This window comes from Selaginella moellendorffii, unplaced genomic scaffold, assembly GCF_000143415.4.
Source record: "Selaginella moellendorffii unplaced genomic scaffold, v1.0 SELMOscaffold_54, whole genome shotgun sequence".
Classification (NCBI taxonomy): Eukaryota; Viridiplantae; Streptophyta; class Lycopodiopsida; order Selaginellales; family Selaginellaceae; genus Selaginella; species Selaginella moellendorffii.
In genome coordinates, this window is record NW_003314315.1 from 451,578 (window position 1) to 479,072 (window position 27,495).

General features: G+C 49.4%; 9 protein-coding genes across 14 annotated transcripts; 4 read left to right on the forward strand and 5 right to left on the reverse strand.

Annotated features, from left to right (window-relative positions):
• Positions 1–61: 61 nt before the first annotated feature.
• LOC9661506 (protein CNGC15b) lies at positions 62–2,851 on the reverse strand. Its single transcript, XM_024687494.1, has 7 exons — positions 2,638–2,851; positions 2,015–2,570; positions 1,737–1,937; positions 1,380–1,663; positions 1,205–1,316; positions 915–1,151; positions 62–855 (listed from the first exon to the last, which is right to left on the reverse strand). The coding sequence occupies exons 1-7, from the start codon at positions 2,697–2,699 to the stop codon at positions 151–153; spliced, it is 2,157 nt and encodes a 718-aa protein (XP_024543262.1). The 5' UTR covers positions 2,700–2,851; the 3' UTR covers positions 62–150.
• Positions 2,852–3,024: 173 nt separating this feature from the next.
• On the forward strand, positions 3,025–6,198 carry LOC9661507 (transcription factor IIIB 60 kDa subunit). 3 transcript variants are annotated; one of them, XM_024687495.1, is made up of 17 exons: positions 3,025–3,185; positions 3,276–3,357; positions 3,495–3,704; positions 3,777–3,853; positions 3,898–3,954; positions 4,014–4,126; positions 4,184–4,287; positions 4,340–4,426; positions 4,480–4,560; positions 4,626–4,790; positions 4,845–4,958; positions 5,010–5,225; positions 5,284–5,364; positions 5,414–5,527; positions 5,587–5,673; positions 5,727–5,780; positions 5,838–6,198. In XM_024687495.1, the coding sequence occupies exons 1-17, from the start codon at positions 3,127–3,129 to the stop codon at positions 6,045–6,047; spliced, it is 1,911 nt and encodes a 636-aa protein (XP_024543263.1). In that variant the 5' UTR covers positions 3,025–3,126; the 3' UTR covers positions 6,048–6,198. The 3 variants fall into 3 exon arrangements, with proteins under 3 accessions (XP_024543263.1, XP_024543264.1, XP_024543265.1); XM_024687496.1 differs by having other exon boundaries at positions 3,952–3,954; XM_024687497.1 differs by lacking the exons at positions 3,025–3,185; positions 3,276–3,357 and having other exon boundaries at positions 3,571–3,704; positions 3,781–3,954.
• LOC9661255 (protein kinase PINOID) lies at positions 6,116–11,462 on the reverse strand. 4 transcript variants are annotated; one of them, XR_002993867.1, is made up of 5 exons: positions 11,193–11,462; positions 9,303–11,107; positions 8,855–9,239; positions 8,725–8,796; positions 8,414–8,663 (listed from the first exon to the last, which is right to left on the reverse strand). XR_002993867.1 is itself a non-coding variant. In XM_002982604.2 (4 exons), the coding sequence occupies exons 3-4, from the start codon at positions 8,033–8,035 to the stop codon at positions 6,166–6,168; spliced, it is 1,671 nt and encodes a 556-aa protein (XP_002982650.2). In that variant the 5' UTR covers positions 8,036–8,663; positions 8,725–8,796; positions 8,855–9,137; the 3' UTR covers positions 6,116–6,165. The 4 variants fall into 4 exon arrangements, 1 of the variants encoding a protein (XP_002982650.2); XR_002993868.1 differs by having other exon boundaries at positions 8,725–8,803; XM_002982604.2 differs by lacking the exons at positions 9,303–11,107; positions 11,193–11,462 and adding an exon at positions 6,116–7,387 and having other exon boundaries at positions 7,587–8,663; positions 8,855–9,137.
• Positions 11,463–11,480: 18 nt separating this feature from the next.
• LOC9661508 (pentatricopeptide repeat-containing protein At4g02750) lies at positions 11,481–13,352 on the reverse strand. The gene has a single exon (XM_024687498.1). It carries the CDS (start codon positions 13,324–13,326, stop codon positions 11,509–11,511), a length of 1,818 nt encoding a protein of 605 aa, XP_024543266.1. The 5' UTR covers positions 13,327–13,352; the 3' UTR covers positions 11,481–11,508.
• An 81-nt stretch (positions 13,353–13,433) lies between these two features.
• Positions 13,434–14,027, forward strand: LOC9661648 (dual specificity protein phosphatase 1B). Its single transcript, XM_024687579.1, has one exon. The coding sequence runs from the start codon at positions 13,434–13,436 to the stop codon at positions 14,025–14,027; it is 594 nt and encodes a 197-aa protein (XP_024543347.1).
• LOC9661256 (UDP-glycosyltransferase 74E2) lies at positions 14,004–15,485 on the reverse strand. Its single transcript, XM_002982606.2, has one exon. The coding sequence runs from the start codon at positions 15,416–15,418 to the stop codon at positions 14,063–14,065; it is 1,356 nt and encodes a 451-aa protein (XP_002982652.2). The 5' UTR covers positions 15,419–15,485; the 3' UTR covers positions 14,004–14,062.
• A 2,274-nt stretch (positions 15,486–17,759) lies between these two features.
• LOC9661650 (anthocyanidin 3-O-glucosyltransferase 7) lies at positions 17,760–19,269 on the forward strand. Its single transcript, XM_024687775.1, has 2 exons — positions 17,760–18,271; positions 18,322–19,269. The coding sequence occupies exons 1-2, from the start codon at positions 17,788–17,790 to the stop codon at positions 19,239–19,241; spliced, it is 1,404 nt and encodes a 467-aa protein (XP_024543543.1). The 5' UTR covers positions 17,760–17,787; the 3' UTR covers positions 19,242–19,269.
• An 897-nt stretch (positions 19,270–20,166) lies between these two features.
• On the forward strand, positions 20,167–21,747 carry LOC9661257 (anthocyanidin 3-O-glucosyltransferase 7). The gene is made up of 2 exons (XM_002982461.2): positions 20,167–20,708; positions 20,758–21,747. The coding sequence occupies exons 1-2, from the start codon at positions 20,243–20,245 to the stop codon at positions 21,699–21,701; spliced, it is 1,410 nt and encodes a 469-aa protein (XP_002982507.1). The 5' UTR covers positions 20,167–20,242; the 3' UTR covers positions 21,702–21,747.
• Positions 21,748–23,173: 1,426 nt separating this feature from the next.
• On the reverse strand, positions 23,174–24,736 carry LOC9661258 (cytochrome P450 71A1). The gene is made up of 3 exons (XM_002982608.1): positions 23,888–24,736; positions 23,579–23,834; positions 23,174–23,508 (listed from the first exon to the last, which is right to left on the reverse strand). The coding sequence occupies exons 1-3, from the start codon at positions 24,734–24,736 to the stop codon at positions 23,174–23,176; spliced, it is 1,440 nt and encodes a 479-aa protein (XP_002982654.1).
• Between the last annotated feature and the right edge of the window lie 2,759 nt (positions 24,737–27,495).

The window sequence follows — 27,495 nt, forward strand, 5'->3', positions numbered from 1 at the left end:
TTTGAAAATGGCGCTAAAATCTAAAGCCCTAAAATCTAAAGAGATTGGAACCGGCGACCCATTGACACTTCCTATCTTTTCTTCTTCTTCCCGGGTAAATGTTACACTAGGAAAAAAGAGAGAGAAGCTCTCTCGTCTCTCTTTAGAGCGCTACTCGTCCTCCTCTGGAGCGCTAAAATCCGGTTCCGCCGGCTTGGACAACTTAACCGTCAGCTCCGCCGCCCTGGCCAGCCTCATCCTATGTACACCGCGAAGAGCATTCGCAGCAAATCGAGACGCCAGCAGCGCCGCCCCGATCGACGTCCCGGACGTTCTCGTCCCAGCGATGGCGTCGATGGCAGCCTCCTGGAGGCTCTGATCCACGGTTTCTCGCCGCTCGTGCTCCTTCCTCCGCTGGAAGCGCCTCCACGCCGCCTGGATGTAGAGCACGGCCCAAGTCCGCCACTGCTGGGAGTAGTATCTGAAAGTGTGCTGGAGCTGCTTGCTGTGGAGGCGGCGGAACTGGCCGGCCACGAACTTGAGATCCTCGGCCTTGAGTGAGAAGGCCTCCACTTCCACCAGTGCTCGGACTGTCCGCGTCGAGGATGGGAGGTTCTTGCTTGGTTTGGGATGGAGAGCCCAAGTGAGTAGCTCCTCTCCACAAAAGGCACCGGGCCCGAGCTCTTGGACGTTGTAGAAGCCGGTTCGTCCACCGTTTGTTGTCACGCTCTCGAGGCGTCCCCGGATGATGAAGAGCATCTCGTTCACCGGGTCTCCCTCTCGGACGATGTAGTTGCCTTCGGTGTGGAGTGCCGGTTGCAAACGCTCGCAAATAGCTTCTAGTAGCCGCTCGTCCATTTTATCGAACATTGGAACCTGGAGAAAGAAACGTCAAACTCATGGTTTGCCAAACACTGATGGATCATTTTGCTTACTTGTCGAACAAGGTCCAAACAAAGATGGCGCTTGATATCGCGTCGGAGATCCAGAGGTAATGTTTGCACGAGCAATTCCTCGTCAACTCCTCTGGTTGTGACCCACTTGTACTGGTCATAGCGTCGAACTCGATCACGAAGGACGGGAGGGAGTTGTCTGTGACGCATCCACTGCTCGGAATCTCGCCGCTTGAGTCTCATCTCTTCAAGTCTGACGGTTATTGACGCAAGGTAAGTCTGCAATAAGAAAACTTTGTCACTACAAAGTCAGATGTCAAGAGTGCACTTGCCTGCATATTGCCAATGAGAAACGCGAAGAAGATCAAGCCAAGTATACCAATCAGAATGGCAAACAGCGTCTCCTCCACGTAATTGCTTGTTGCAAGGCCTTGACCGAGCGAGCTGCAGTACAGAAAAACACAGAAAAGTGAGTCTCGCAATACAATTCAAGACTTTGTAGCTTACCTCAAATTGCGAAGACCCCACCAGAGGCAATAAAAGTACTGGTTGACGAAGTCTAGTCCAGTAGAGATGATTCCATTGTCAAGAGCGTCCTTGTAAATCCCGTAGGAAAACGTAGAGTTTGTGGAACAGTTCGCTTGCACTGCATTTAACCATTCCGTTCGCGCGGAGTTGTCTATATCAGCACCACAGTCGAAGAAGTCACTGTTGCAACTGTTGGAACAATTTCTCCTCCAGCACCGGTCTTGAGCTTGGGTCGACAGCAAATACCACCACGCTCCAAGCACCTATAAAGTCACACAGGTTGACAATTCCTTCCAGTTTAGACAATTAAAACAGTGAGTAAGACAAAGCACTTACGTGACTAGCCAGAATATAAAGGAGGAGATTAAACGCGGCACCAGCCCAGGCTGTTTCCAGCAGGATCCCAGTCGTGCTTTGCTTCTGCGTTGTCAAAGGGATGATCCGGAGCAGCCTTGGAAAGTATTGGACGAGTACTATGTATCTCAGCGTGTTCATGGTCTTGTTCGCGGTAAGGTGAGAATTCCCCCAGATGAGAATCTGGAACCAAGCAACGATACATGTAAGCTCAGTGAAAACAAGAAAGAAAGAACCAACAAGAGCAAAATATACAGTACCTGTGGGAGAGGAAGGACGGACAAGATGTCCATGACAAAATCCTTGAACAAGTAACGTTTGGCGATTTGCCAGGAGTCGACGACGAGCTCGCCTCGGCCAAAAACTCGCGACGATGGAGCAATGAATGCCGTCCGGAACCGAAGAAGCATGTGAAAGAGGTAGGAGCAGTCGATGATCGTGCGAAGAACAGTGACGACAACTTTGAGGCTGTTCCGGAGCTGCGAGCAATTCCTCGTCTGGTTGATCACTGGGAGGTAGAAGAATAATGGGTCGATGAAGGCCGCGAGCAAGCACGAGAGTATGAAGAAGTTGTTCCATTGCTGGATGAATCGGCTTCTCGGATCAAAGATCCTGGTCTCGGAGAGCTCGTGATCCTCGGAGAAGACCCTGGCCCCAAAATTAAGAGACCTCCCAAACCTCTGTAAGCTGCCCAGCCCCGAGAACCATCTGCTTCCGTGCTTGATGCCATGGACATCGCCACTGCCCGGCTTAATCGTCTCAAAAGCAAATGTGTGAGGAACCTCGGCATCAAAGTCGAGGTAATCGCTCTCAAACCTGCGAGAAAAATCCACCGCCGCGACTAAGCACTCCGCTAGCCTAAAGAAGTGCGAGCATTCCATACCTCACGAATTTCTTGACCCGGCCCTCCATTTTCTGCGTCTTGACGCGCCCAAACTCCCGCATCGCCGTGGCGATTCAATCCCCGCCTCGCTCCACGCGCGCTTGCGACCAATCCTGCGAGCTCCCGCGCGCCCTAGCTAGCGCGCCACATTAGGGCTGAATTCGTCGCGCCCTCCATAGCTCGCCCGCCAGGCTATTAGCTTCGCCTTGGAACGGGTCTTTCCTGCAAATGCTAAAACCAGTCATGGGTTCGAATCCATTGTCCACAAAAGTTTAAACTAGTCAAATAAAGTCAGCGCCCTTTGACCTTAACAGTCAACGAAGCATTTTTAACCAAAGGAAATTTTAGGGCGTGTGGGGGCGATCGAACGCGCGACTTGGGGCGTCCAAAGAGGGGCCTTTAGCAAGCGCGCTAGCATAATCCTAGTTGTGAGACAAGGAAATTTTGGGAGAGAGGAGCGAGGGTTTTCTTCTCCGCGAGAGACGCGCGATGGTGTGGTGTAGCTACTGTGGCAAGGACCAGATTGCCGAGCACAACGATGGATTCATGTAAGTCCTCGCCAATGCTCTCGCTCGGACTGCGCGGTTTCTTGATCCGCAAGAAAATCTTTGTATCTCCTAATTTCCATCACTGTGTAGATGCTGTACTGGGTGTGGGAGAGTGCTCGATGACAATGTCTTCTCCTCCGAGCCGACCTTCGCGAAATCGGCGTCTGGACAGGTACTAAATCGTGATTTTCACGTAGATTTCGTTTCTCTTTGGTTTGCTCGAGATAAAGCTAGAAAACTTTGCTTTGATAGATAACAAGTTTTCTTTCTTTCCTTTGATAACTATCTTACGTTCTCTCGCTTGCGCAGAGCCAATTCGTTGGGAACATTGTCAAGCAATCACAGTATGGAACTTACGCTCGCATCGTCGACGATGGCACCGGGACCGTCTCGGGCTACCAGTCGAATTCTCATCAGAGAACGCTGGACAAAGGCAGGCAGGAGATTCGAAACATAGCGAGCTCGCTCTCAGTTGGCGGTGGCGATGATATCGTTGGTTCCGCGCATAGGATTTATGTCGTAAGTTTCTTTGTTTCCTTTTCTTTGCTTCCTTTTCTTTGCTCTTTTTTCCTGGCATAACACTCTACATAGTTAGCCGTGGAGAAAAACTTTACGAAAGGAAGGAGAACATCTCAAGTCGCCGCAGCATGCCTCTACATTGTTTGCAGGTAGAGTTTTCCTCGTATACGAACTCAAGCTTTGGCGCTTGTAGACAGGGAAATAAACCATATCTGCTGATTGATTTCTCGGACTGCCTACAAACCAGTGTGTAAGTTGTGGTCGATTTTCGTGTGACTTCCTTAACGCTCAGACCTTGCATCTCTGCAGATATTTGCTAGGAGCAGTTTTTCTCCAACTATGTACCCTACTGAGATTAGATCAGCATCCAATGGTTCAAAAGCCTGTGGATCCAAGTCTGTTTATCCATCGTTTCACGGACCGTGAGTATTGTTTTCTTTGTCTTGATGCTCATCTGATGTTACTCTTCAAAACCGCAGGACTTCTACACAGAATAGCACCAGGGACTTCCTCCAAAAATCAATTTGCCATTGCAAATACTGCACTTAGGATAGTAGCTAGCATGAAGCAAGATTGGATTCAGGTTTGTATCTCTGATTTTGAGATACTGACCCCCGACGTAATCTGGATCTTAGACGGGTAGGAGACCCAGCGGGATCTGTGGAGCTGCTTTACTTTTATCAACTCGAATTCATGGTTTGGAATGCTCGACAGCGGATGTGGTAAATATCAGGTGTTGTTTTTCTTTCTTTGTGTAACGTTTTTGCTACTTCAGGAAAGCGTCGTTTACGTTTGCAAGGCTACGATAACCAAGCGGCTTGTAGAGTTTAGCAACACAGAAGCTGGTAGCCTAACTGTGAGAATCTTTTTAGTTTTTGCTGTTAACTTTGTTATTGAAGACAAAGAACTTATATTTTGCAGCCAGAAGAATTTGAAGCGAAGGCTAAACAACGAGAGAAAGAGATGCTGTCCGTTTCCCAGACTGATATTGTAAATAACGGGGTTATTAAGGAAATTCTTTGCGAGCACAAGGACTCGGGAGCTCAACACTACGCACATGGACTCTGCAAAAACTGCTATGACGATGTAAGCGTGGTCTACCTTGAATGATTGACATCTCTCTTTTCTTGTCTCCATTAGTTCGTCAAGATTTCTGGTGGATTACAAGGAGGATCTGCACCCCCGGCCTTTCAAAGAGCCCAGAAAGAGCGGGAGAGACTATTGAAGAACAAAAAGAGAAAGCTGACCGCTGAGGTGAGCATAATAGAACGTGTTGCCGTCCTTACTTCTTTTCATTTTGTCCAGGCCATCTCAGACGAGGACGAAGATTTGACATGCACAAACAGCTCTCCAGTCGCTGAAAAAGCTATCAAGAAAAAGCTGGAACAAGAGGAACACAGTTACTTTGACGCTGACGATGTGACCGAGAGTTGTGTCACACACGAAACGAAGGCCGAAAAGCGATACGAAGACAGTGTGGACGACGAACCGGAGTCACTATCTGATATCGACGACGTTGAGGCACGCAGTTTCTCTCTTCAATTAATCCAGACCCGCCATAAACGTTTCTTTTCTGCAGCTAACTACCTATCTCAACACAGAAGACGAGATCAGACTGAAAACCATTGTCTGGACGGAGATGAACAAAGAATACATCCAGGTATGATATGCAAAACGTGGAAGTTTCATGCGTGATGGTTATATTTCAGGAGCAAGAAGCCAAGGAGGCAGCACTCAAGGCGCAAGCTGAGTCCATGGCTGCCGTGTCGACGTCAGGAACTGCTGCAGAGATTGCCGCAGCTACAGTAGTGATGTCCAGAAAGGTAACGTCACTGCTTTTCATTTCGTCAGTCGGTCGTGATCTTCTTCCTCATTTATCCAGGCTAGAAAACACAAGCATGGTGATACTGCAAACTGCAAGCCCGCGGAATCAGCAGCCGAGGCAACCAGACAAATGCTAGAGAAAAAGGTAAGCTGGTCGTCATATAAAAGGAGAGGTGTTTAATCGAACTGTACTGGCAGAGACTGAGCTCCAAGCTGAACTATAGTGTGCTGGAGAAGATGTTTAACGGCAAGGTACGCCATATGTTTGCCTAGTCGCTCACTCTCACGACCTGTATGGATGCTACACAGGAGGATTCGCCATCAAAATGGGTCGAAGAGCCTCCGGGAAAGACCGAGCCAGCCGACACCAAAGTCCCACCGGAAGAAGAACACGATCAGGAAGGAAACGAAAACGAAAACGAGCACGAAAACGAGAACGAAGCCGAGCTGGAGAACGATATCCCGAGCTATAGCTACATTTACGAACAGGCCGTGGAAGAGGACTACGAAGAGTACTAGACAAACAATGAAACAAAATTTTGGTAGGAGCGAGCGAGCGAGCGAGGTAAGAAGAAAGAAGCAAGGTAAAAGACCAAAAGAAAGTTCTTGCTTTGCTTTCTTTCTTCCATGTATCTAATCAAAACACGTCGAATGAATTGGATTCAGTCTCTACGAGCTGCTGGACCTTTTGCAACTCCTCCTCGCTCTCAAAATTCTTGACGACGACGACGACTTTGCCACCGTCCTCGCCGCCGCCACCGTCACCCTCGCTCGTGACTTCAAACACCAGTCCCACCGCAGCTTTCGAGTCGAGAAGCTCCAAAGTCTTGGCTCCAATCTCCTCCCGAGCACCGTCAGAGGCCAGCAGCGTCGAAGTTCGCAACACCACAACGCCATCTTCCTCCTCCTCGTCACCACCCTCGCCGAGCAACCGAGGAGGAGGAAGATCGCAACTGGCAGCGTACTTATCATACGACGAGCAAATCTCCACGTCTTGCAAGGCCGGAGGACAAGCTTGCGCCAGCATCCCCTCCTGGAGCTGCTTCACGGCTTGGAGCTTCTTCTTCCTGGCTAGCAGCTCCTGGCTGTGGTGATCGTCGTCAATGCCAATCTCTCTAAACTTCCTGCCTCGCTCGATCTCCTCGAGCGAGAAAGGTGGTGGAACCACCGGCGGCCGCGCTACCAGCTCCACCTCGCTCCATCTCACTTCCTGGAAGAAGGCGTGGTTTCTCACTTCCAACGCTCCCTGCCTGGATCCCAGCCTTTGCTCCGGGTCCTTGACGAGCAGCCCGGCGATGAGATCCTTGAGCGGCGTCGGAGGGCCTGGAAGCTCCACCTCCTTGCAAAGGATGTTGTAGAACGTATCCTTCCTCCTCGAGCCTTTGAATGGAGTCTTGGCGTAGACGAGCTCGTAGAGGAAGACTCCAAACGTCCACCAGTCCACCGGCAGTCCATGGCCGGATCCCCACACCACCTCGGGAGCGACGTACTCCTCGGTCCCAACGAAGGAATTGGATCGGCAATCCGAGGAGGAGCCGCAGCTCCTGGGGAAGATTCTAGCCACGGCCTTCTTGCAGCTTTTGCTCGTATTCTTCCTCCTCTGGGTGATGATCCTCGGGAGCTCGAAGTGGAGTCCACAAGAGAGCGGCCTCGGCTTGCTCGGCTTCTTCTTCTTGTCCGTAAAGAGAGGTGACGAGGACGTTTTCTTCTTGGTGGCGAGGTTGAGCGAGAGATCGAAGTCTGTGAGCATTACGTGACCGTTCTCCTTGATGAGGATGTTCTCGGGCTTGAGGTCACGGTAGATGATGCCGTGTTCGTGGAGATACTCGAGAGCTAGCAAAACCTCGGCAGCATAGAACCTGTAAGTACACACGCGATCAGTCTGAAAGGAAGGCAGTCCACAGCACCGAGTCAGGCTTTGCAAGCGAATCGAATACCCAAAGTTTTTCGACACGAGTTCTATCACGAAAGCAAACTCATCACAGTTCTTCCAAGCAAGAAAAGTTCTTCCAAAGAACGAGAGAGCACGCCTCCAAGCAAAGTTTCGTTTTTTCTTACCTGGTAGCGCTCTCCGAGAACCGCTTGTCCGGCTGCTTCTGCCGCAACACGTTGAGATCTCCTCCACAGCAGTAGTCCGTCACCAGGAACGTGTGCTTGTCCGTCTCAAAGTGAGCTAGCAGCCGAGGAAGAAACGGATGATCCAAGGCCTTGAGTATCTCCTTCTCAGTCTGGGCCCTGTGGAAGTTCTCCCTCGCCGCCAACACCTCCTTCTTCATCACCTTCATGGCATACGGCGAGTTGTCCCCGCGGAGAGCCACCAAGAACACGGTCCCCATGTCACCATGCCCGATCGACTTGATGATCCGGAAGTCCCCCTGACTGTAGCATCGAGCGGGCTTGCAACTGCCGGCGGTGGAAGTGATGCATCGCAGCAGCGAAGAACTTTGCTGGACGCAACCATCCTCTCCTCCTTTTCTTTCTTCTGCTGCTACTGCGTGTGGAGGCATGCTGCGATCTTCTTCCTCTTTCTTCTTGCCGTTGTCGAGCTTGAAGATCTTCGCAAGAGCTCTCACTACCGCATCGCCACCTCCGCCTCCATCCCCGCCGGTGACGAAGAGAGGACCCAGCTTGGAATGTAAGTCACTGGCCTTGGGCGATGGCCTGGAGTCGTTAGTCCATCGCCGGGCGCTAGCCCCTCCTCCCGCGATCCATCACCACTGTGACTTGATAGCGTGATCTTTCAACCGGGGAGCGGCGGCGGCGGCGCGCGTTCGTTGCACGCTTGCGGTGAACCGCCATCTTCAATGGTCGTGCCAAGTCAGCCCTTCTATCAAACTATGACTTGGAAAAGAAAGAAAGAGTGGTCGATACTTCAAGCAAGAAAAGAAAGAACGATCACGTACTAGGCATGATGGTAGCTCGGAGCTGATGTCTCCACCGCCACCAAATTTACTCTTTCTTTTCATCTCAGTCCTTGAAAGGCAAGCCATGGAGGCCTTGCTCGAGCATGAGAGCATGTTCTTCCACCACGGCCGCCAGCGGCATCGGTGTAAAGTTTCCAGCGGGACCGTAGAAATGTGGAAAGAACACGCCAGGCTCGGCCTCATCGTATTTTACCACTCCATCATCGGCCAACTGAAGAAGAAACATTAGGATCAAAATAGTAGTTTAAAAGCAAACTTTGGGCTATGGCTACCTTGTGAGGGTCGACAACCAGGAGCACTAGATCGTCTCTACCAGCGAAGAAGAGAGCCAGGACTCCCGCAACCTGGAAACTTAATTAAGCCGTCACTCAAGAGCTAGAATCAGAAGTAGAAAACTTGTACCTGAGACTTGGTACTAAGATGGATGAAACCCGATTTCTTGTCAAGAGTGTTGCCTCGCAGTAGCCCATCAAGCTTGGCCTCGTTGAGCTCCTCTCGGGAGCAAACCCTGTAAAGGAAGCGCTCGCCCATGGCTAAAAAGAATTTGCTATTTGCTTAGAACAAAAAGATTCTAAGTCAGTCAGTCTATAGACTATGTTTCCATGTGTTTCGGAAACACACATGCTTCTTTCCTAGCCTGTGTGATGCATATGCTGACTGCATCAAGATGAATTCTAATCAAAGCTTTACCTCGTTGAGGCTATGACGTGAACAAACGAGGAACTTGGTTTCGGATTCTGCTAGATCGCCTCACGGGTGTGAGTTTTACCTCCTCTTTCTCGGATCCCTGGAAAGTTTTCAGTAGAGAACTTGAGGATGCGAGCGAGATAAGTATACTCAGCAAACGTACCTCGTTGTAAACAACGCGCTTGTAAGCAGTAAAACTCCCGTATGGCGAGTAGCCTCCAGTCTCCTGCTCCGGCGTCAGTATAAGCTCTTCGTCAGCTCCTCTCATCCGCATTATATCTTGAACTGATAGCTCGCAACCCGGGCTTGAGAACTCTTCCACTGGTGGTTTCTCCGGAACTTTCGCAGGCGATTGGAGACGGTAGGAAACAGCCAAGCCCAGAACTGCGACGATTAAAACTGCTCCAAGATAAAGCTTGTTGTTGTTGTCATGCTGCTCTTCGAAGTAGTTTTCTCCAGCATTGGGAATTTCCAACTCCATATCAGCTTCGTTGATCATGTCTTGCTTCACCGCTGCGTTTGGCATCGACGCTGAGTTCACTGGAGAACGATGCTCTGGTAACCGACACACCGAAATGGTGTCTCCTATCCAGTCAATGGCTTTAGAAACCTCATCACTTTCGAACGCCGGATCTGTTTCCGCTACGTGAGTGTTACCGTCTGCCTCTTCGTTAAGCTTCTCGAAATATGGAACGTCGCGATGAGCAGCGGAAATAGACGGGGATGGAAGACGAAGATAGCGGTGAATCAAAGCCTCATTTGCATAGCTTTCGACCGAAGTAAACCACTGGCGCGCCTTCGAGAAGCTATCTTCGAAACTCCATCCTGTGAGCACATCTCTAGCTGTACTCTCCAGCGGTATGGCTTGTTCAATAAGCGATACTGTCGCAACCCTCAAGCGGTAGTACTGTCCTTGAAACTCGCGGCAGGAGTTGAAGAGAACGTCCTTTGCATGGTTGCCAAGAACCAAGCTCGAGTAGTAGCTGGTGATGATCCTCACGGAATTGAAGCCCAGTCCTTCCGCGAGCTTGCCGGAAGACTTCTCGTAAAGCTCCAAAAGCTGGCGTTTTGCTACTGAGCAGTGTTCCAGCAATGTCGCAGGATTAACATAAAGCCCGACCGTGTCTGCCTCGGAGCTCCACTCTATCTCGCCAGGAACCACGCAAAATTCTGATCGTCTGCTCCAGAGTTCATGAAAAATCTGCCTTGGTGGAGCTGCCAGTGCCGAGATGTACAACAAAAGAACCAGGAATCCCAGAGCCCCGCTCCACTTGATACTTCTCGAGATGTTTTGCCTTCCACAATGAACGTTGGAAACTGTCTTGGTTTCTTCCACCACCACCGCTGCTACGTTGCTTTCGATTGAAGTTACTGCCGCAAGAGCTTCCTCAGGAGCATGAACGATCCAATCATCCAGCTCCACTTTCTCGAAAATCATCGAGGAAGCGATCGCCAAATCTTCCTCTTCGCTCGTGCCATGGCTGCTGCTCCCCGAGGACGAATGCTGAGGAGATTGATGTTCTCCAGGAGTTTCTACGCCACCAAAAAGATTCCTGGCCAAATCCTTTGAGTCCGCCACCTCTCGATGATGAGTCGTGGGACGCTCTTGGACCCATCCAGCCACTGGCTCCGGCTCTCCCAGCACCTCTACGTTCACCGGAAACGTCGAGACTTGATCCACAGCACACGCAGCATCGGCCGGAGACTCCATCCCACTCAAGCTCTCTTTGAGCTCTATCCCCGAAGAACTTGGAATCTGCCATTCCTTGCGGCACCTCTTCGAAGAAACCACCGCAGCGTCAACGACGTTGTGTTCTCCAAGAATTTTCTTTGGCGAGGGTGGTTTCGCAAGAGCTCTCTGTTTGTTCGAAGAAGCCGGAGAAGAAGGGATCTTACAAGGAGGACCATTTTCCTTGAGGTGCTGGTGGTCTGGCGTCTTCGGCACCGGCAAGGGAAATCCCCTCCTCACTGCCAGGAATTTCATCCAGCGATTAGGCCATAGTTTCGCAACGCTATGCTAGATTGGAGAGCTAGAAATCTAGAAATCTCTCACCTGGAGGGCGCATTGGAGAGCTCGTGAACACTGGACTGCTGCATTTTCGCGCAAATCCTCCCCCCTCCTGCCGCGGCACGACCTGGCAAGGGCTCTTTTTGGGAGCGACCGGCGACCTGGTAAACTTGGAGCGATCTGGCTTGCAAGAAAACGCCATAGCGAGCGCGCAGCGGAGCGAGAAATCTATACAAAATACCTCTCGATCGCTACTACTACGATCTCGTAAGAACCCTAGGTACATCCGCCCAAACGGTCCCAACGTTTTTTAAACTTCCAACGGTCACTGGCCCAAACACGGCCCATTCCGTACAGAGAATCATTTTGGGCATCTAGGGTTCTTTGAATTTTTGGGCTTGGTGGCGTAGATCTGTGCGAGCAAGACGTGGGCGGTTCCGGGGTCTAGATCGAGCAATTCTTTTGCGACGCGCTCGCCGCGATCGAGGTCTCGGTGGATCCGGCACGCGCCCATCAGCGCACCCCAGGCCATCAAATCCGGCTCGAATGGCATGCTGTGGATGAGATCCTCGGCCTGATCGAGATGCCCCATTCTTCCCAGCAGATCCAGCACGCAGCAAAACTGCTCCTTGCGAGGGCGGAGCCCAAAATTGTAGCCCATCGACACGAAGTAGCTCCAGCCCAGATCGATGTGGTCGCACGCGATCAAAGCGCCAGTGAAAGCGATCTCGTCGGGATGGATTCCATCCAAGACCATCGCCCAAAAGAGCTCCAGCGCGCGCCCGCCATTGCCGCCATTGGCATTTGCTACGATTAGAGTAGTCCAGGTGACCAAATTCCTCTCGCTCATCGCATCAAAAAGCGCCATCGCTCGATCGAGATTACCACTTTGGACAAACGCCACCACGGTCGCTGTTCTTGACACAACGTTGTGACCCGGCATATTCCAGACGGTAGTAAGAAATTCCTGCATATGCCCTTTTTGGGCATATGCTGTGAAGAGAACAGTCCAGCATACAATGTCGTGCTCGGGCATAGAATCTAGCATATACTTTGCCTCCTCTAGATACCCACACAAAGAATATGCTTGAACTATTCCTGTCCATGACACCAAATTCCTGGCCTCCATGGTGTCAAATAAGACTTTGGATTCCTCCAAATACCCTTCTTGGGCATATGCACGAAGTATAACAGTTTGAGAGACTACGTCATGCTTTGGCATGGAGTCGAAAACTATTTTAGCGTCTTCCAGCTCGAAATTCTCCACGTAACCTTGCAACAGCAGTGTCCATGAAGCGAGAACTCTCTCCGGGATGGAATCGAAGAACTTACGAGCAAGGACGAGGCACCCATTCTCAGCCAGTGCCTTGATCATCGCGTTCTTGGTCACAATATCGTGCCAGGGCATTAGGTTGAACAGATCTGTGGCTTGGGCGAGGAGTGAGTTCTCCGCAAGCGCAGTGATGAGCGCATTGGACGAAGAGAGGCACCACTCGGGCATCTGATTGTAAAGAGTTCTTGCGTGTTCCAAATTTTCTCTCTGGGCATTTGCTGTCACAAGGATGTTCCACGAGATCACGCTCCAAGCCGGCATCTGATTGAAAATCCTTTTAACCTCGGACAATTTTCCGTGCTCGCTAACACAGTGCATCATAGAGTTCCAGGAGATTACGTTTTTCTCTGGCATGGAATTAAAGAGAAGCTTCGCTTTCGACAGATACCCGTTGTGGGCATATGCTGTGAGCATTGAGTTTAAAGAGACCAGCGTCACAAACTCCATGGAAACAAAAATCTCCTCGGCTCTACCAACTTTCCCCTGCTGCCCAAATGCCGCAATCGCGATGTTAAACGAGACGGTGTTCTTAGCAGGCATTGTCTCGAACACACTAATCGCTCTCTCAAAATCCCCTGTCTGGGCAAATGCTGCAATGATATGTGTCCAGGAGAAGAAATTGCGCTGCTCAAGGCCCTGGAACACAAGCCAGGCATCGTCGACGCTGCCACACCTGGTGTACATCTGGATAACAAGATTCGACAGGAAAACATTGCTCTTGAGCCCATTCGTGAGAATTCTTGCATGGATTTGCCTTGCCCGGTCAAGGCGCTTGCATTCCCTGATCTGTGAAGCTAGACTCGTGAAGCTCAAATCGCGAGATTGGATGACACCAATGGACGACATTGGTTTGAAGAGTCCATAAGGAGAAGTCAAAAAAGGTCAAATAGGAATTAGGGTTCTTGAGGATCTATAAGGACTGTGAGAGATTAGGGTTTTTGTATCGAGGAGGAATGAGGCAAGTTCGCGAGTGGCTCTACATTGGCAACGCTGACGACGCGGGTAGTTTCGTCTCTGGGTCTTGGCATGGATTCACCCACATCCTCACCCTAGCTCCAGTTTGCCTGGGCGATGGCTGCAACTTCATCAAAGTCGTGCCCGAGTATCGCATGGAAGAGTTCGTTCGTGTCGCCCGGCAGCTCCAGGAGAAGCGCCCCGGCTTTGCTGGCACTCCACCAGTGCGTAAGATCGTCCCGTTGGTGGACGAGGAGAGCCAGGACATAGCGCAGGTGCTGCGAGAGTGCCTGGGTTTCATTGATCGAGGGGTGGAGGAGGGGATTGTTCTCGTCCACTGCATTGGCGGCTTCTCTCGCAGCGCGTCGGTGGTGACGGCGTATTTGATGTGGAAGGAGGGGCTGGGCATGGACGAGGCGCTCGAGTCCCTGAGGAGATGCAAGGAGGGGATTCGCCCAAACGCGGGATTTATCAAGCAGCTGCGAGAATTCGAGCAAAGAGGTGACGAGTTTGATGTGTTGCAAGATCGTGAGACCGAGCACAAAGCTATGGAGTATCGATGTAAACTGTGCAAGAGAGAAATGGTTGTATGACTGAAACTTTCAATATAGAGTAGTGGATCAAGGCTCTAGAGATAGAGAAGCTCTTTTAGACGAGCGCGGGAAACCTCCATGGCCTCCATGGCCTTGGATTTGATTTCCTTTGCTCGTTTTCTCAGCGTTTCACTGCCCATCAAACTCCTGGAGGCTCGCTCGACTTCGCTCCTTCCAACAATCCTGGAGCTTCCATCGCTGCTGTTCTTGCTCTCGATCCTCACCCCGACTCTCCACACGTCCACCATGAACTTACAGTTGATGGGCTGGTCGCCCATGAACGGCCACCCGATCATCGGGACCCCGGAGCTCAAGCTCTCGAGCGTCGAGTTCCAGCCGCAGTGCGTGACAAATCCTCCCACGCTCGGGTGCCTGAGAATATCAATCTGCGAGCTCCATGACACGATCAGCCCCCGGTTTCCAATCCTCGTCCGCAAGCCCTGGAGGAAATCCCCGAGCTTTCGCTGGGAGCTCTCACGTAGGACCCAGAGAAAGCTCTGCTGGCTTGCCTCCAAGCCATAGCCGACCTCCATGACTTGTTCTTCCGGGAGCTCCACCATTGTTCCAAAGCACACGTACAACACGGACGAAACCTCTTGTGCGTCGAGCCATTCTTTTTGGACGTGATCTTCCATGCTTGATACCGCCCCGACGAGCACTGGCCCAACGTTGACAAGCTTGCCAAATCCCTGGTCCCTCAAATCACCCAAAGTTTGCTCCTCCAACTCGTCCAAAGTATTCATCATCAGCCATGGAGCCTTGAGCAGGTTCTTGAGCTTTCTCATCGAGCTAAAGCTCACTGGATCCAGAGGGTCCTCGGGGATGTCCGTGAAAACCGAGAGCTCGCAAGGAACGCCTGGTATCACGGACGAATCCACCACTTTCTTCTCGGGCGATCGATCGTTCCTGGAGAGCGGAAGGAATCCTTTCTTCAGGAGCGTCTCGACGTTGACAGTGATGTGGAGCATGGCCGCCGACGACACCCAAAACGCAGCAACGTTGCAAGCTAAGCTCTCGAGACGGTCGATAAGCAGGAAGTCGATGATGGCCAGGGAAACCGGCCCGAGCTCTGGAGCAGAAGCCGCGACCAGCTTCTTAATCTCGTCCGAGTTCCTGGCCATGACCTCGATGCTCTCAGGGAGCGTATAGCCGCTGCGGTTTCTATCGACTTCCAGAGCCTGGAATCTAATTGCTTGCCTCAATTTTTGGTCGCCGTCGCAGAGATGGTTGAGGGCCGAGAGTGATGCTTGGAGAGTGCTGCTCGTTGTGATGAATGTGATATCGGATCCAAGGGACGCTAGCTGCACAGAGAGCTGGAGCAACGGATTAGTGTGGCCAGAGATTGGAAGAGGAATCACCACAACATGAGGCGGATTGCTTCGGGACGCCATAGCTGACAAGCTCTCTCGGCTTGAGACTTATACAAGAGAAGATTCTCAAAGTTATGCGTTAGGTAAGTTGATGACACCCCAACCGTCTAGTCGATCACATATGGAGACATAAACTCACAAGTGGCACCCACAAGACGGGTGGGCAGAGCCAGTGAGTGGGAGCGCGCCCGCAACGAGGACGCCACCAGATAATCCAACTTGCAAGAACTCGCTTACTCCATTTTGATACTTTTATTTTAGAGCTCTAAGTAAAACTCTGACCATCGCAGCAGAGAAAGATTTGGAGTTCGTGCGCTACAAGGATTAGCCTCCGGCGAGAGGAGCTTGTTGACTTCTCCCCAGAGCTTAAGGCGCTGGGCGGTGCCGTGACGGCGCTCCCGCCGGGTGACGTGCGTCATCACGACGTTCTTGTGGGCTGGGACGGAGAAGTCGCTTGGGTGTGCCGAGGGTCGTGTTTTGGACGTCCACCATGACCGAGTGCCGTGTATAGTAACTTATCGAAGCTCGGAGCTTGCCAGTACGCGATCAGCTTGGGCTCTATGTCACGCTCTCGAGAATAACCTTGCCGCGGAAGTTTGGATCTGTGGCATGGAGTAGCGGTGTAGTCCAAGGCCTTGAGGTCCGGAAGTCCTGGAATCTTCACCGTGGTTCCGAAGTTATCTTCACCATGGTTCCGAGATCTAGCAATCCAAGTTATCTTCACCGTGGTTCCGAGATCTAGCAATCCAAGTTTTCTAAGATCACAAAGAAAAAGTTTGGAATTCGCGTACCTTTGATCGCATTCTCGGAGATGACTCCCTGGAAGGCAATGCGGTGAGAGCTCTTGAGCTATGAGGAATCAAAATCGGTCCTCTCTATCTGAACATCTCCACCGGGGACGACGATCCAGACGATCCAAACCAGGTATTCCATGGCTGACAACAGGAGCCTCGATCGGTTCTCTACATTCCAGTCCCGGCAGTCGAATTCAAGCAGATAGCCCTGGAGGATGCATTCGCAGGCTCTTTCTGGCAACTGCGGGGAAGTAGGGAAATGTCGCCCTCGCTCACCAGAGCGCTGCCGGCAGGGATCACTTCGTCCAATTCCTCTGGTCTTTTGCCAAGATCTCTGGAGGAAGAGCGTCCAGGAGCGGCACTCACGGCATCCTAGGAGCAAGAACAAAAGAGAGCAAACCGGTCAACACTCTAGTCAACACATAAGTTAACGCCCAGTCTTACCAGCATGGTTCCGGCATGTTCTCGAGCGAGAGCAGGAAGCTCTGGCTTTGTTCTTGCTTGGCCATGGAAGATCGGTGCACGTCCATGTGCGCTTGGAGCAAGGCATGCACACTGTCCTCAGCTTGGGCAGCGAGAGATCCATTTGATCCATGGGAAGCAATCGCCGATGTGGAGGCCCCCGCTGAGCTCATTCGCGCTGGATCAAGCGGATGAAATCGTCCACATCGAAGCTTCGGCTCGTCCCAAACACGAGCGCTTGCATGATCCCGAGGACAGTCAGCTCCTGGCTCATGTTCACTGACATGCTCGTCCAAGTTCCTGGCCACGATCTCGATGACGCTGCGGTTTCTATCGACTTCCAGAGCCTAAAATCTAATGGCTTGCTTTGGTCGCCATGACAGAGATGGTTGAGGGCAAACAGTGATGCTCGGAGAGTGATGACCTTTACAACAAGAGAATATTCTCAAACTTATGCGTAAGCATAAGGACCAGAATGTCTCCTAGTGTTGCTGTTGGTGTGTGTATGTGTCTATTGCTCCTCAGCTAACTCTCCCCGTGTTCACCTAACTCTTAACATAAAGCAAATCTCAACATATAAAGTTTACATTATAATCTCAACAACTCACAACACACTTGAAACTTTGCATTCATGTTTCAAGTTGGGCATTGCAAAACCATAAACAGCATATATAAATAAAATGCTTGAGAGACCATTAAGTGATAGCTTGGGGTGTGTAAATTATGAAGCATGAAATAGCATTGAGCTTGAAGGTTGTGTGGAGCGTATCATGTGTCGTAACAAAAAAAAATGTATTATTAAGTTTATGAGCATATCATAGCATATTTCTTGGTCACCTACTCTTTGTGATCCTTTTCTTTTGCTGAGTTCATCACACTTTTTCCAGAGCTCTAAGTAGAACTTCAAATCATAGTGGTCAATTCGTTGTGTTTTCAAGAAAGAATCAAGAGTAAAGAAAGAAAGAAAAACAACAGTTACTAGAATTCGTGGGCTTGCTAGTTTACTGCCACGTATGAGAGCATTTGAGCGAACAACGAGTACGACGGACAAATAAAAGACAAGGAGGAACGAGCTCAGCTATGCTGGAGCAGAAAACCATCAGAAAAGGAAAACTTTGAATTCTTCTCGGAGCTATGGAGGAACAACACTTGGATCACATACACATTCTCGCAGTGCCATTCTTCCTCAAGGGCCATGAGATCCCTCTCCTCCATCTCTGTCGCCATCTCCACTCTCTCACTGGCGGCCGGATCGCCGTCACGATCCTCCAGCTCCCGCAAAACAAGTCGCCACTCTCTGGAGGGGCGACACCATCGCAGCGAGAGAAAGGTTTGGAGTTTGTGCGCTACGAGGATTTGCCGCTGGAGCCTCCGGCCGAGAGGAGCTTGCAGCTCTTCCTCGACTTCTTCCCAAAGTTTAAGGCGCTGGGCGGTGCGGTGTCGGCGCTCTGGCGGCACCGCCGGGTGACGTGCGTCATCACCGACGTTCTCGTGGGCTGGGGTGGAGAAGTTGCCCGTGACTTGGGCGTGCCATGGGTCGCGTTTTGGACGTCCACCATGACCGAGCTTGCCGTGTATAGTAACTTACCAAGGCTCATCTCTGAGAATGCGATCAAAGGTACGTGAACTCCAAACCTTTTCTTTGTGATCTTAGAAATGGATTGCTAGATCTCGAAGCCACGGTGAAGGTTCCAGGACTTCCGGACCTCAAGGCCTTGGACTACACGACGCTACACCATGCCACAGATCCAAACTTCCGCGGCAAGGTTCTTGTCGAGACCTTTGTGGAAGCCGTGCGGTATAGCACCCAAGCTGATCGAGTACTGGCAAACTCCTCCCACGCCCTGGAAGGCAATGCGGTGAGAGCTCTCGAGCTATGTGGAATCAACATCGTTCCAGTGGGTCCTCTCCATCTAAACATCTCCACCGGGGGTGATCCAGACGATCCAAACCAGGTGATTCCATGGCTGGACAAACAGGAGCCTCGATCGGTGCTCTACATTGCGTTTGGAACGGTCGCTCCAGTCCCGGCAGCCCAATTCGAGCAGATAGCCCTGGCTCTGGAATCTACTAAGAACATCGCTTTCCTATGGGTGGTACGCCCGGAGCAGCTCAAGCTAGTACCGAAGGAATTCGGCTGTACCGCGCGGTACGCTTTCAAGTCTGGTGACACCGTTAATGGGACGGTATACCGCGGGCTGCTAACCGACTGGGCACCCCAGGTTGCGGTCCTCGGGCACCGTGCAGTGGGCGGTTTCTTGACGCATTGTGGATGGAATTCGATCTTGGAGAGCATCACTGTTGGCGTTCCTGTGATCTCGATGCCTCGAATGGCCGATCAGTGCTTGACGCGCAAGATCTTGGACGAGGAGTGGGGGGTTTCGGTACGATTGGGTAACACGGTTACTGACGCTGTGAGCAAGACCGATTTGGAGGCTGCGATCGAGGAGCTCATGTTTGAAAGGCGGGATGAGCTTGGAAAGAAAGCGAGCGATCTTGGAGAACTCGCTAGACAGGGCATGGAAGAAGGAGGATCTTCTCGATCCGGCATCGATTCCTTGGTCAAAGACCTTTTACTGTGGAAGTAAACGCTAGTCAAAAATTTCTTTATTGGTATTTGAAATTTCTAGAAGTGGAGTACGCGTAGATCGAAGGAGAACGTGGAATTGATGTCCTCCACGATTCGATCGACGAGAGCGTAGCCTTTGGCAAACAAAAACTCGCCAGTGCCAGTAGCGATTGGGAGCTGACCACTGGAATTCGTGACGGCGCTGAGAAACGTAGGCTACTGCCCTGGAATTCGTCTAGAGTGAGCGTCACAGACACCAGAGATGTGAGGCTATCCATCGACACCACCGTGCTCGTCCCTCGAATCCTTCCTACTTCGCGGGAATCGCTCGATCGGCTCACAGTCACGGGATCATCCACGACCGCGATGGCTCCGAATGGATTCGCCGGGTTTCCCAGGCTGGGAACTCCAGTGGTGACGAGGAAATCGGTGACATTGAAGAAGTCCTGCCAAAAAAGCCTGCGGTGAAGGGATCTCGCGCTGGAAATCTGGAGAGCGACAAGCGCGATGGCCGAGAGGAAGAGTAATTTGTTAACGCTAGCCATTATGGAGAAATTTTCAAGGAGAAACGAAGTTTTAAACCAAAAGTTTGGTGCCAACCAACCAAAGATCTAGTGCCGTGTTGAGAACAACTATAGAAAAATCTACTTGGTTCTTCCTAGAAGTTCTTCCAAGAAGTTCTTCCATAGAATCTATTGTCCAGTCAATTGCGAAGACAAAATAATCAACGAACTAGAAGTTCTTCCCAGAAGTTACCAGGAGTCAAAAAAAACTATGACTCTCCAGTCAAGAAAAGTCAATCGTAGTCAACGAGAAAGTTGGCACGGTAGCCAAGGAGAACATAAATTTAAAGGCTGCCATGCACCGATTGGTGGGAGTATCTACACGTCCACAAGCATCCATAATGGAACTTCTGGCCACTGTGCTTTTTCAGATCCGCCGTGATCCCCGTGACACAGTTTTCTCGCATATAAGTTCATCCATTTAGTCTATCAAGCATTGTCTTGCAAGTCTAGAGCAATGGTGGACGATCAGCAAGTTCCACACCTCCTCGCCATCCCATTCTTCTTCCGGGGCCACGAGATCCCTCTCCTCCACCTCTGCCGCCACTTCAAATCCCGCGGAGCAAAGTTCCTCGTCACGATTCTTCGCACCTCCCGCAGCAAACCCACTGCTCCTCCCAAGGATCTGGCCGGGTTCGTGAGGTTCGAGGGGTTTCCAGACGATATCAATCTCCCGGCCGAGAGGAACTTGGAGCTCTTCATTCAATTCTTCAAACGGTTCCAGGGGGAGCTGGGCGACTTCGTGCTTGACAGGTGGCAGTGCCGCCCGGTAACGTGCGTCATCTGCGACGTGCTCGTGGAGTGGGGCGAGCGCGTCGCGCGGCACCTGGGCGTTCCATGGATCGCGTTCTGGACGTCCACCGTTTTGGAGATGGCGATGGCTTCCCACGTTCCACGGCTCATCGCGGAGAATGCAATAAAAGGTGAGTGAACGAACCAAAAGGAGAGGAAGCTCACTGTGTTTTTGCATAGATCCCGAGAGCATCATCAAGATTCCAGGCCTGCCGGATTTCCAAGTCCGCGACTACGTCACTCTGTCCAACGTGATCAATCCGAACTTCCCCATGAAGTTCATGATCGAGTCTCTCGTTGATACCGTGCGGCGTACCGCCGGGGCCGACATGATCCTCGCTAATTCCTCCGGCCTGCTAGAGGACGACGCTATCAAAACGCTGGAGAGCTCCGGGATCAAAGTCACTCCAGTCGGTCCCTTACACCTGATCGATCAAGACAACGATCCCAAAGATCCAGACAAGGTAATCTCGTGGCTGGACGAGCAAGATCCAGCCTCGGTTCTCTACATTTGTTTTGGAACGGTGGCTCCAATGCCGGTTGGTCAGATGGAAGAGCTCGCAATGGCTCTTGATTCCACCGGAGTATCCTTTCTTTGGGTGGTGAGACACGACCACTTGAAGGACATACCGCCGGGATTCACCGCCAAGCACGGCATTTCCAACGGTACCAACGGTACAAATGGCGGTACCAACGGGTGTACCGCGCGGCACCGCGGGCTGCTAACCGACTGGGTGACCCAGCCGCGCGTCCTTGGGCACCGTGCCGTGGGCGGCTTCCTCACGCACTGCGGCTGGAACTCTGTGATGGAGAGCATCACTGCGGGAGTCCCGATGATCACGCGGCCGCTCATGGGCGATCAAACGCTGACAGCCGCGATGCTCAGGCAGGCATCCATGCCCGCGATCGCGCTCCCGACATCAAAGGGCGGTGCCGTGACCAAGACGGAGATTGTGGCAGCCATCGAGGAGCTCATGGTGAGAGAGAGAGGCGCGGAGCTCCGGCGCCGTGCGGGTGATGCTGCGGCGCTCGTTCGCAGTGGGATGGAGAACGGCGGGTGCCTGGATTCTCTCGTCACTGAGCTCAACATTCTCGCCAAGAACCCTAAAAATCGTCTTGCCTAGATTCACACTATATTTCAGTCAATAAAGTTTGACTTTGCTTGTTTAATTACCTCTCCATCCATTTTAACAACTTCTCTATTTCATAGCGCCTGAATTATGTAACTTCAGGAAACATGCTGCTAAACTCTACCTTTGTTTTCGAGAGTTTATTATGCAATGTATAATTGAGAGACCATTGTATGTACACAACCAAAGTAACAATTGCAAATTTAAAATCTATCAAGCTCTATCCAAACAAAGCTCGCGAAAAGCAAAACAAGCCCTAGAACAGATTAGAATCAAGATCTCTGCCATAATTGCCAGCCAAAACGATCTTTTGAGATAATTGCCTGAAAATTGTAAATAGAATTGGACCAGGATACATGGTAGATTGGGAGCTTCGCATTTACAAAGCTCTTTCTTCAATGGGATAGATCGATCTCACGCAGAATTGGAGGCTTTTGAAAGACACACTGGGAGATGGCCAAAGTGGACATGCAAACGGAGTTCTTTGATCTAAGACCAAAGACCAAAGTTTTCAGGTCCACTTTGGATTGGCTTGGATGCCCAGCGTCTCTCTTTTCAGCCTGCAATTCTGAGCTCCTGTCATGGTGAATAGTGAGATCAACATGGTGATGATGATGCAGACCGAGACCAATGCCCATTTGAAGAAAGAGCTCTGTCATTGCAAAGCTCCCAATCTGCCCATCCTAGGAGCTTCGCTTTGGTTCCGTTCACAATTTTCAGGCAATTATCTCGGAAGAAAGATATATGCCATTTCTTTCCTCCAATTGTGAAAGTCTAAAGATGGGAATGTGAATTGTTGCCAACATTACATTCAGGCTTTGCTCGCGGATCCGGCGATCACTGTGTTCCAGACCATTGCATCGTGCCAGGGTATCCACGAGAAGACGTGATCGGCGCAGCGGAGGTCTCCCAGCGGCGACATACAAGAAGAGAAAAATCCAGAAGCACGCAAGATTATTTGAATAACAAAACGAACCTTATCAATCAGATAGGGTGCTCGTGCATGAAATGTGTGACGAAACTCTAGGCAAAGAATGTCATAAGATGACGTCCTCTATTTCACAGCGCCTGGCCAGTATAATGATTTTTTGAAGTGTGAAATGTACAAATTCTGATCCACCATCTGATACGCAATAAAATCATTGATATGCTTACCTAGAGGAGTCGCTTTTCAAAATCCATCAATGCTTTCCATCTCGTTCTTGCCAATCTTCTAAACAACTTGAACCCTGTCACATTTACCACCACTCGAAGTTCTACAGAGGATTGGCAAGAATTAGAACTGATGGATTTTGAAAGCAAGTAAACATATCAATGGAAGACAGATTTTATTGCGTATTAGAGATTTGAGTACATTTCACGCCACACAATATAGTGAGTTGGCAGTAGGTCACGAACGTATCCATTAACAAAGCAAGAGCAGATTTTAATAAACACACTCTGTTTATTCTAGTCAATATGCTTCATTACTTGCGGAGAAGTGGAACCAATACAAGTGGACGAGCCCGCATGAGCGTGAACCCGACCCCCTCGCCCACGTCCACCTCTTTACCATCCGGTGTTGTCCAGTTGAACCTGTAGAGAAGATTGGCAAGAACGAGATGAACAGCAGTCAACCCCAAGTTCATCCCCGGGCAGGATCGCCGGCCAAAGCCAAACGTCATGAGTTCCACGGCCGCATTGAATTCGCTGCTCATCCTCTCCGGGATGAACTCCAGAGGATTCTCCCAGATGCTTGGATCCCGGCCGATGGCGTAGAGGTTGATCAACACTTGGGTCTTGGCTGGGATCGTGTAGCCAGCTTCTTCAAGCTTTCATACACGTTGATAACAAATTCAGAGATCTAGCGAGGATCAAACCTTTTAGACTACTTACCTTACAGTCGGTAGTGGATTCGCGTGGAACCATGAGTGGCGCCGGAGGGTGCTTGCGCAGGGTCTCCTTGACAATCGCGCCGAGGTACTTGAGCTTGGGAATGTCGGCCTCGCTCACCATGGCGCTACTAGCAGGGATCACGTCGTCCAATTCCTTCTGAGCTTTTGCCAAGATTTGTGGATGAAGAAGTAGCTCTGTGAGGGCCCATTCTATCGCTGTGGCAGTCGTGTCCAGCCCTGCACTCACAGCATCCTAGCAAGGACGGCCAACGAGTTAGTCAACACTCAAGTCAACCCCAGTCTTACCAGCATGAGGCACCGGATGGTAAGATCTGACATGTTGTCGAGCGAGAGCAAGACGTCCAGGAAGCTCTCGCCGCCATGTCCTTGCTTGGCTATAGAGGATCGGTGCTCTTCAATGTGTGCTTGAAGCAAGACATGGAATTTGGTTGCTAAGGTTCTCAGCTTGGGCAGCGAGAGATCCATCCATTTAAGCCATGGGATGTAATCGCCGATGTGTAGCCTCCCTCCCAGCTCGTTCGCCTGGTGGGCCAAGCGGAGGAAATCGTTGGCACCGAAGGTCCGGCTCGTCCCAAACACGAGCGTTTGCATGATCTCCAAGGTGAGGACGCTGAGCTCCTGGGTCATGTTCACCGTTCTTCTCAGATTCTGGGAGAGCATCGCCAGGAACTTCTCCATCTCCGCTTGCCTCACTGCCGCAAAGCTCCCCACGCGGCGCGCGGTGAAGAGCTCGAGCGTGCAGATCTTGCGGAGCTCCCTCCATCTCGCGCCATAGCGCGCGAAGACGAGATCGTCTGGGAGGATCGCCTCGGCAAACGTGAGCGATGGCCGCGAGGAGAAGATCCTGTCGTGTGTCTTGAGAATCTCTTGGGCGATCTTGGCTGAGGAGATGACGAGCGTGGGGGTGTAGCCCAGGCGGAGGTAGAAGATCGGGCCGAGCTTCTTGGCGAGATCGAAGAGGATGAGATGCGACCCGCGGGAATTGCTGGCCAGGAGTGGAATGTGGCCGAGGATTGGAAAGGCCCAGGGGCTTGGAGGCATGACATGAGAGCTGCGTGATTTAGATCGATCATAGTAGAAGATCACCAAGATGAAAGAAGCCAAGAAGGCGAAAAAAGCTGTGATGTGCTCCATGGAAGTTTGGAAATGTAGTGTGTCCTTATATACACTTCAAATGGAAACTTCGGAAGCCTTCGCATGAGAAACAACCCTTCTAGAAAATAAAGATGTTATTTTTGTCTTATTTCAATATGCCTTTTGTTGAGCAACAACCTTTCTAAAAAATAAAGAATTTCGATATGAATTCCATACCCACATATGGAGAATTTTGAACTTAGGTTTTAATTGTTGTAAATGGTGTTAAGTTAAGCATATTTTAACTCATCCTTAGTATGGATTAATTATAGTGTAATCATGCCAAATGTGATTTTGAGGTTTTTCCCTTTTATCTTGATATTTCCTTATGTTTCTTTTCATTTTTATTCCTCTTTGTCTTGTGTTAACAGTGTGAAATAGATGTGGGAAACTAAAGAGATAGTTTGAATTGATTTAGCGCAAAACACTAAGTCAAACTCAAATTAGGTGGTATTAGCATAATGAAGCTCCTACAAAGCATGGAACTCATATGCTCATGCTTCACACACTTAAGGATATCTATTGCCACCTTTTGATCATCTCTCCAAGTCCTCAGACACTAAGTAGTAACCAAGAAGTGAATGACATCCTCTTGATGAACCTATTTGTATCTCATAGTAGTCTAGTTCGCTTGAGAAAGTCGGCCACACACAAGAGGTGCTCGCATGATAAGTCTATTATCCACATTCATATTATCACCATCTTATACCATACATGAGGATTATACAGAGTGGAAATGCCTAGAAAACTAGAAGCAGAAGCATCATCTCTTATTTCAAGTTTTTCCTTTCTAATCATCCCCAAAGGATATAAATGAAGAGTTAGTTGTGTCTTAGCACAAGGGTCACCACATCTATGATTCCTATATCACAAACACTTAAGAATTGAATGGAATTGTTTACTTAAGAAATAGACCTCTCACTATGGACAATCGATAAGTACAAAGTAATCAAATCCAATTCCTCTGAGATAAGAAAAACTTTCCCTAAAAAAAGCAACCACCTTACATCAACCAAGTTTATGATGCATTTTATACACAAAAATAATAGTAATTTCAAACGTTTTAGTAATTTTTAACATAATTATAATTATAATATACATAGCTAATACAACATAATATAATATTTATATAAAAATCCCTTTTACAATTGACCCTATCACCATAATATAACAAATATAACTTATAACATAATATAACATTTAAAACTCGGAATGCTAAGTGAAGTTTTGAGTGTTCTACTGAGATGAAAATGCCAGCTATGGGATCTTATGGTTAAATGAGTTGTTTAAAGCTTGGCAATTTAAATGAGGCTTGGTAGTAAAGGAATGGATATAATTATGGTTATCTTGGACTTCAACTTGGGTCCATCTCAGACTCAATTTCAACACTTCCATGTGTTATGTGTTGGTCAGAAATCCATGATTGGGTTTGTTAACCAGTAAAAAAGGAGAGATTACATATTTAAATTTGACCCTGTATATGATTAATTATAGCAAACTTGGAAAATTAAATATTATGGATAACTATCTAAATAAATAAAACTTGGAGCTAAAAAAATTACATTAGTTATAGTTACTGAAGAGACAAGTTTTATATGAGATGAATTTAGAGTTAAAATTATTGAAGTGAAGGTTACAAAATACTGAAATTAATGTGATAATTTAAAGTATGTGTAGGAAATAATACTTAATTATTTGGATAGTAATTATTAAATTTACACATATCAATACAAATGGTAAGAGTATAAAAATTACTTTCAAGTAAGATAAAAGTGAAGTAGTGACATAATATATGGAGGATCATCTCTAATCTAATATAAAGGAGTTGAATAGCTCGAGTTATTCCATTTGATAATAAAGTCATCAGTGAAATTAATCATTCCTTTAAAAGTCCAAATAAGCTATTCACTAAACCATCTATATATGGATGATAAGCACTTGTAAAAGTATAATGTATCCCTAATCAAGATATTAAAACATGAAATGCCTTAGCCATAAATACAAAACCATTACTTGAGATAAATTGCTCTAAATAGAACACCACTCAATTGAGGAAGTATTTAATAACAATTGCTAAGTCACTAGCAAGGGCATTGATTTCCATTTAGTGAGTCAAGTAGTCAGAGGCAACAATGACATATTCATTATTAGTAGTTAATTGTGGAAAAAACCTCATTAGATCAAACACTATTAACTCAAATGGACGTAAAATTGCAATTGATTTCAACCATCCTTTCGTAGTACGAGGGAGAGTTGTAACACTCCTGAGTTTGGACTTCCCGGGAGGTCACCCAGCCCAGTACTATTCAAACCCAAGGACGCTTAACCCCAAGTATCCCAAGACCCTTAACCGATTGGAAAAGGGGGTGCACTCTTATTCATGGGCCCTTTCCCTCTATATTTGAACCCCATGGATCCTCTCTCAAGTCGTTCCCTTTGGTTGCTTACAATCCACCACGCTTCCCTGCAAGTTCACGCCCTCGTGAACGGAAGCTGAGAGCCGCAGCTCTCCCGAGAGCCCTGCTCTCTTGACACCCTACCCCTCGGGTCGAGCCCAGCGGGAGCAAACTGGACCAGCCAGATGTTAATCAACATGTGGTGTGATTCCCTTAACCAAATTACGGGCTTGGCACCAAATACAACTACATATATATCAAATAATATCATATTGCATCTCCAGCTAATAGAAAGACTTTGTAGCTTCTTAATCATACACTAATATCCCATATGTCTACCTAGAATAAGAGAGTCTATGATAA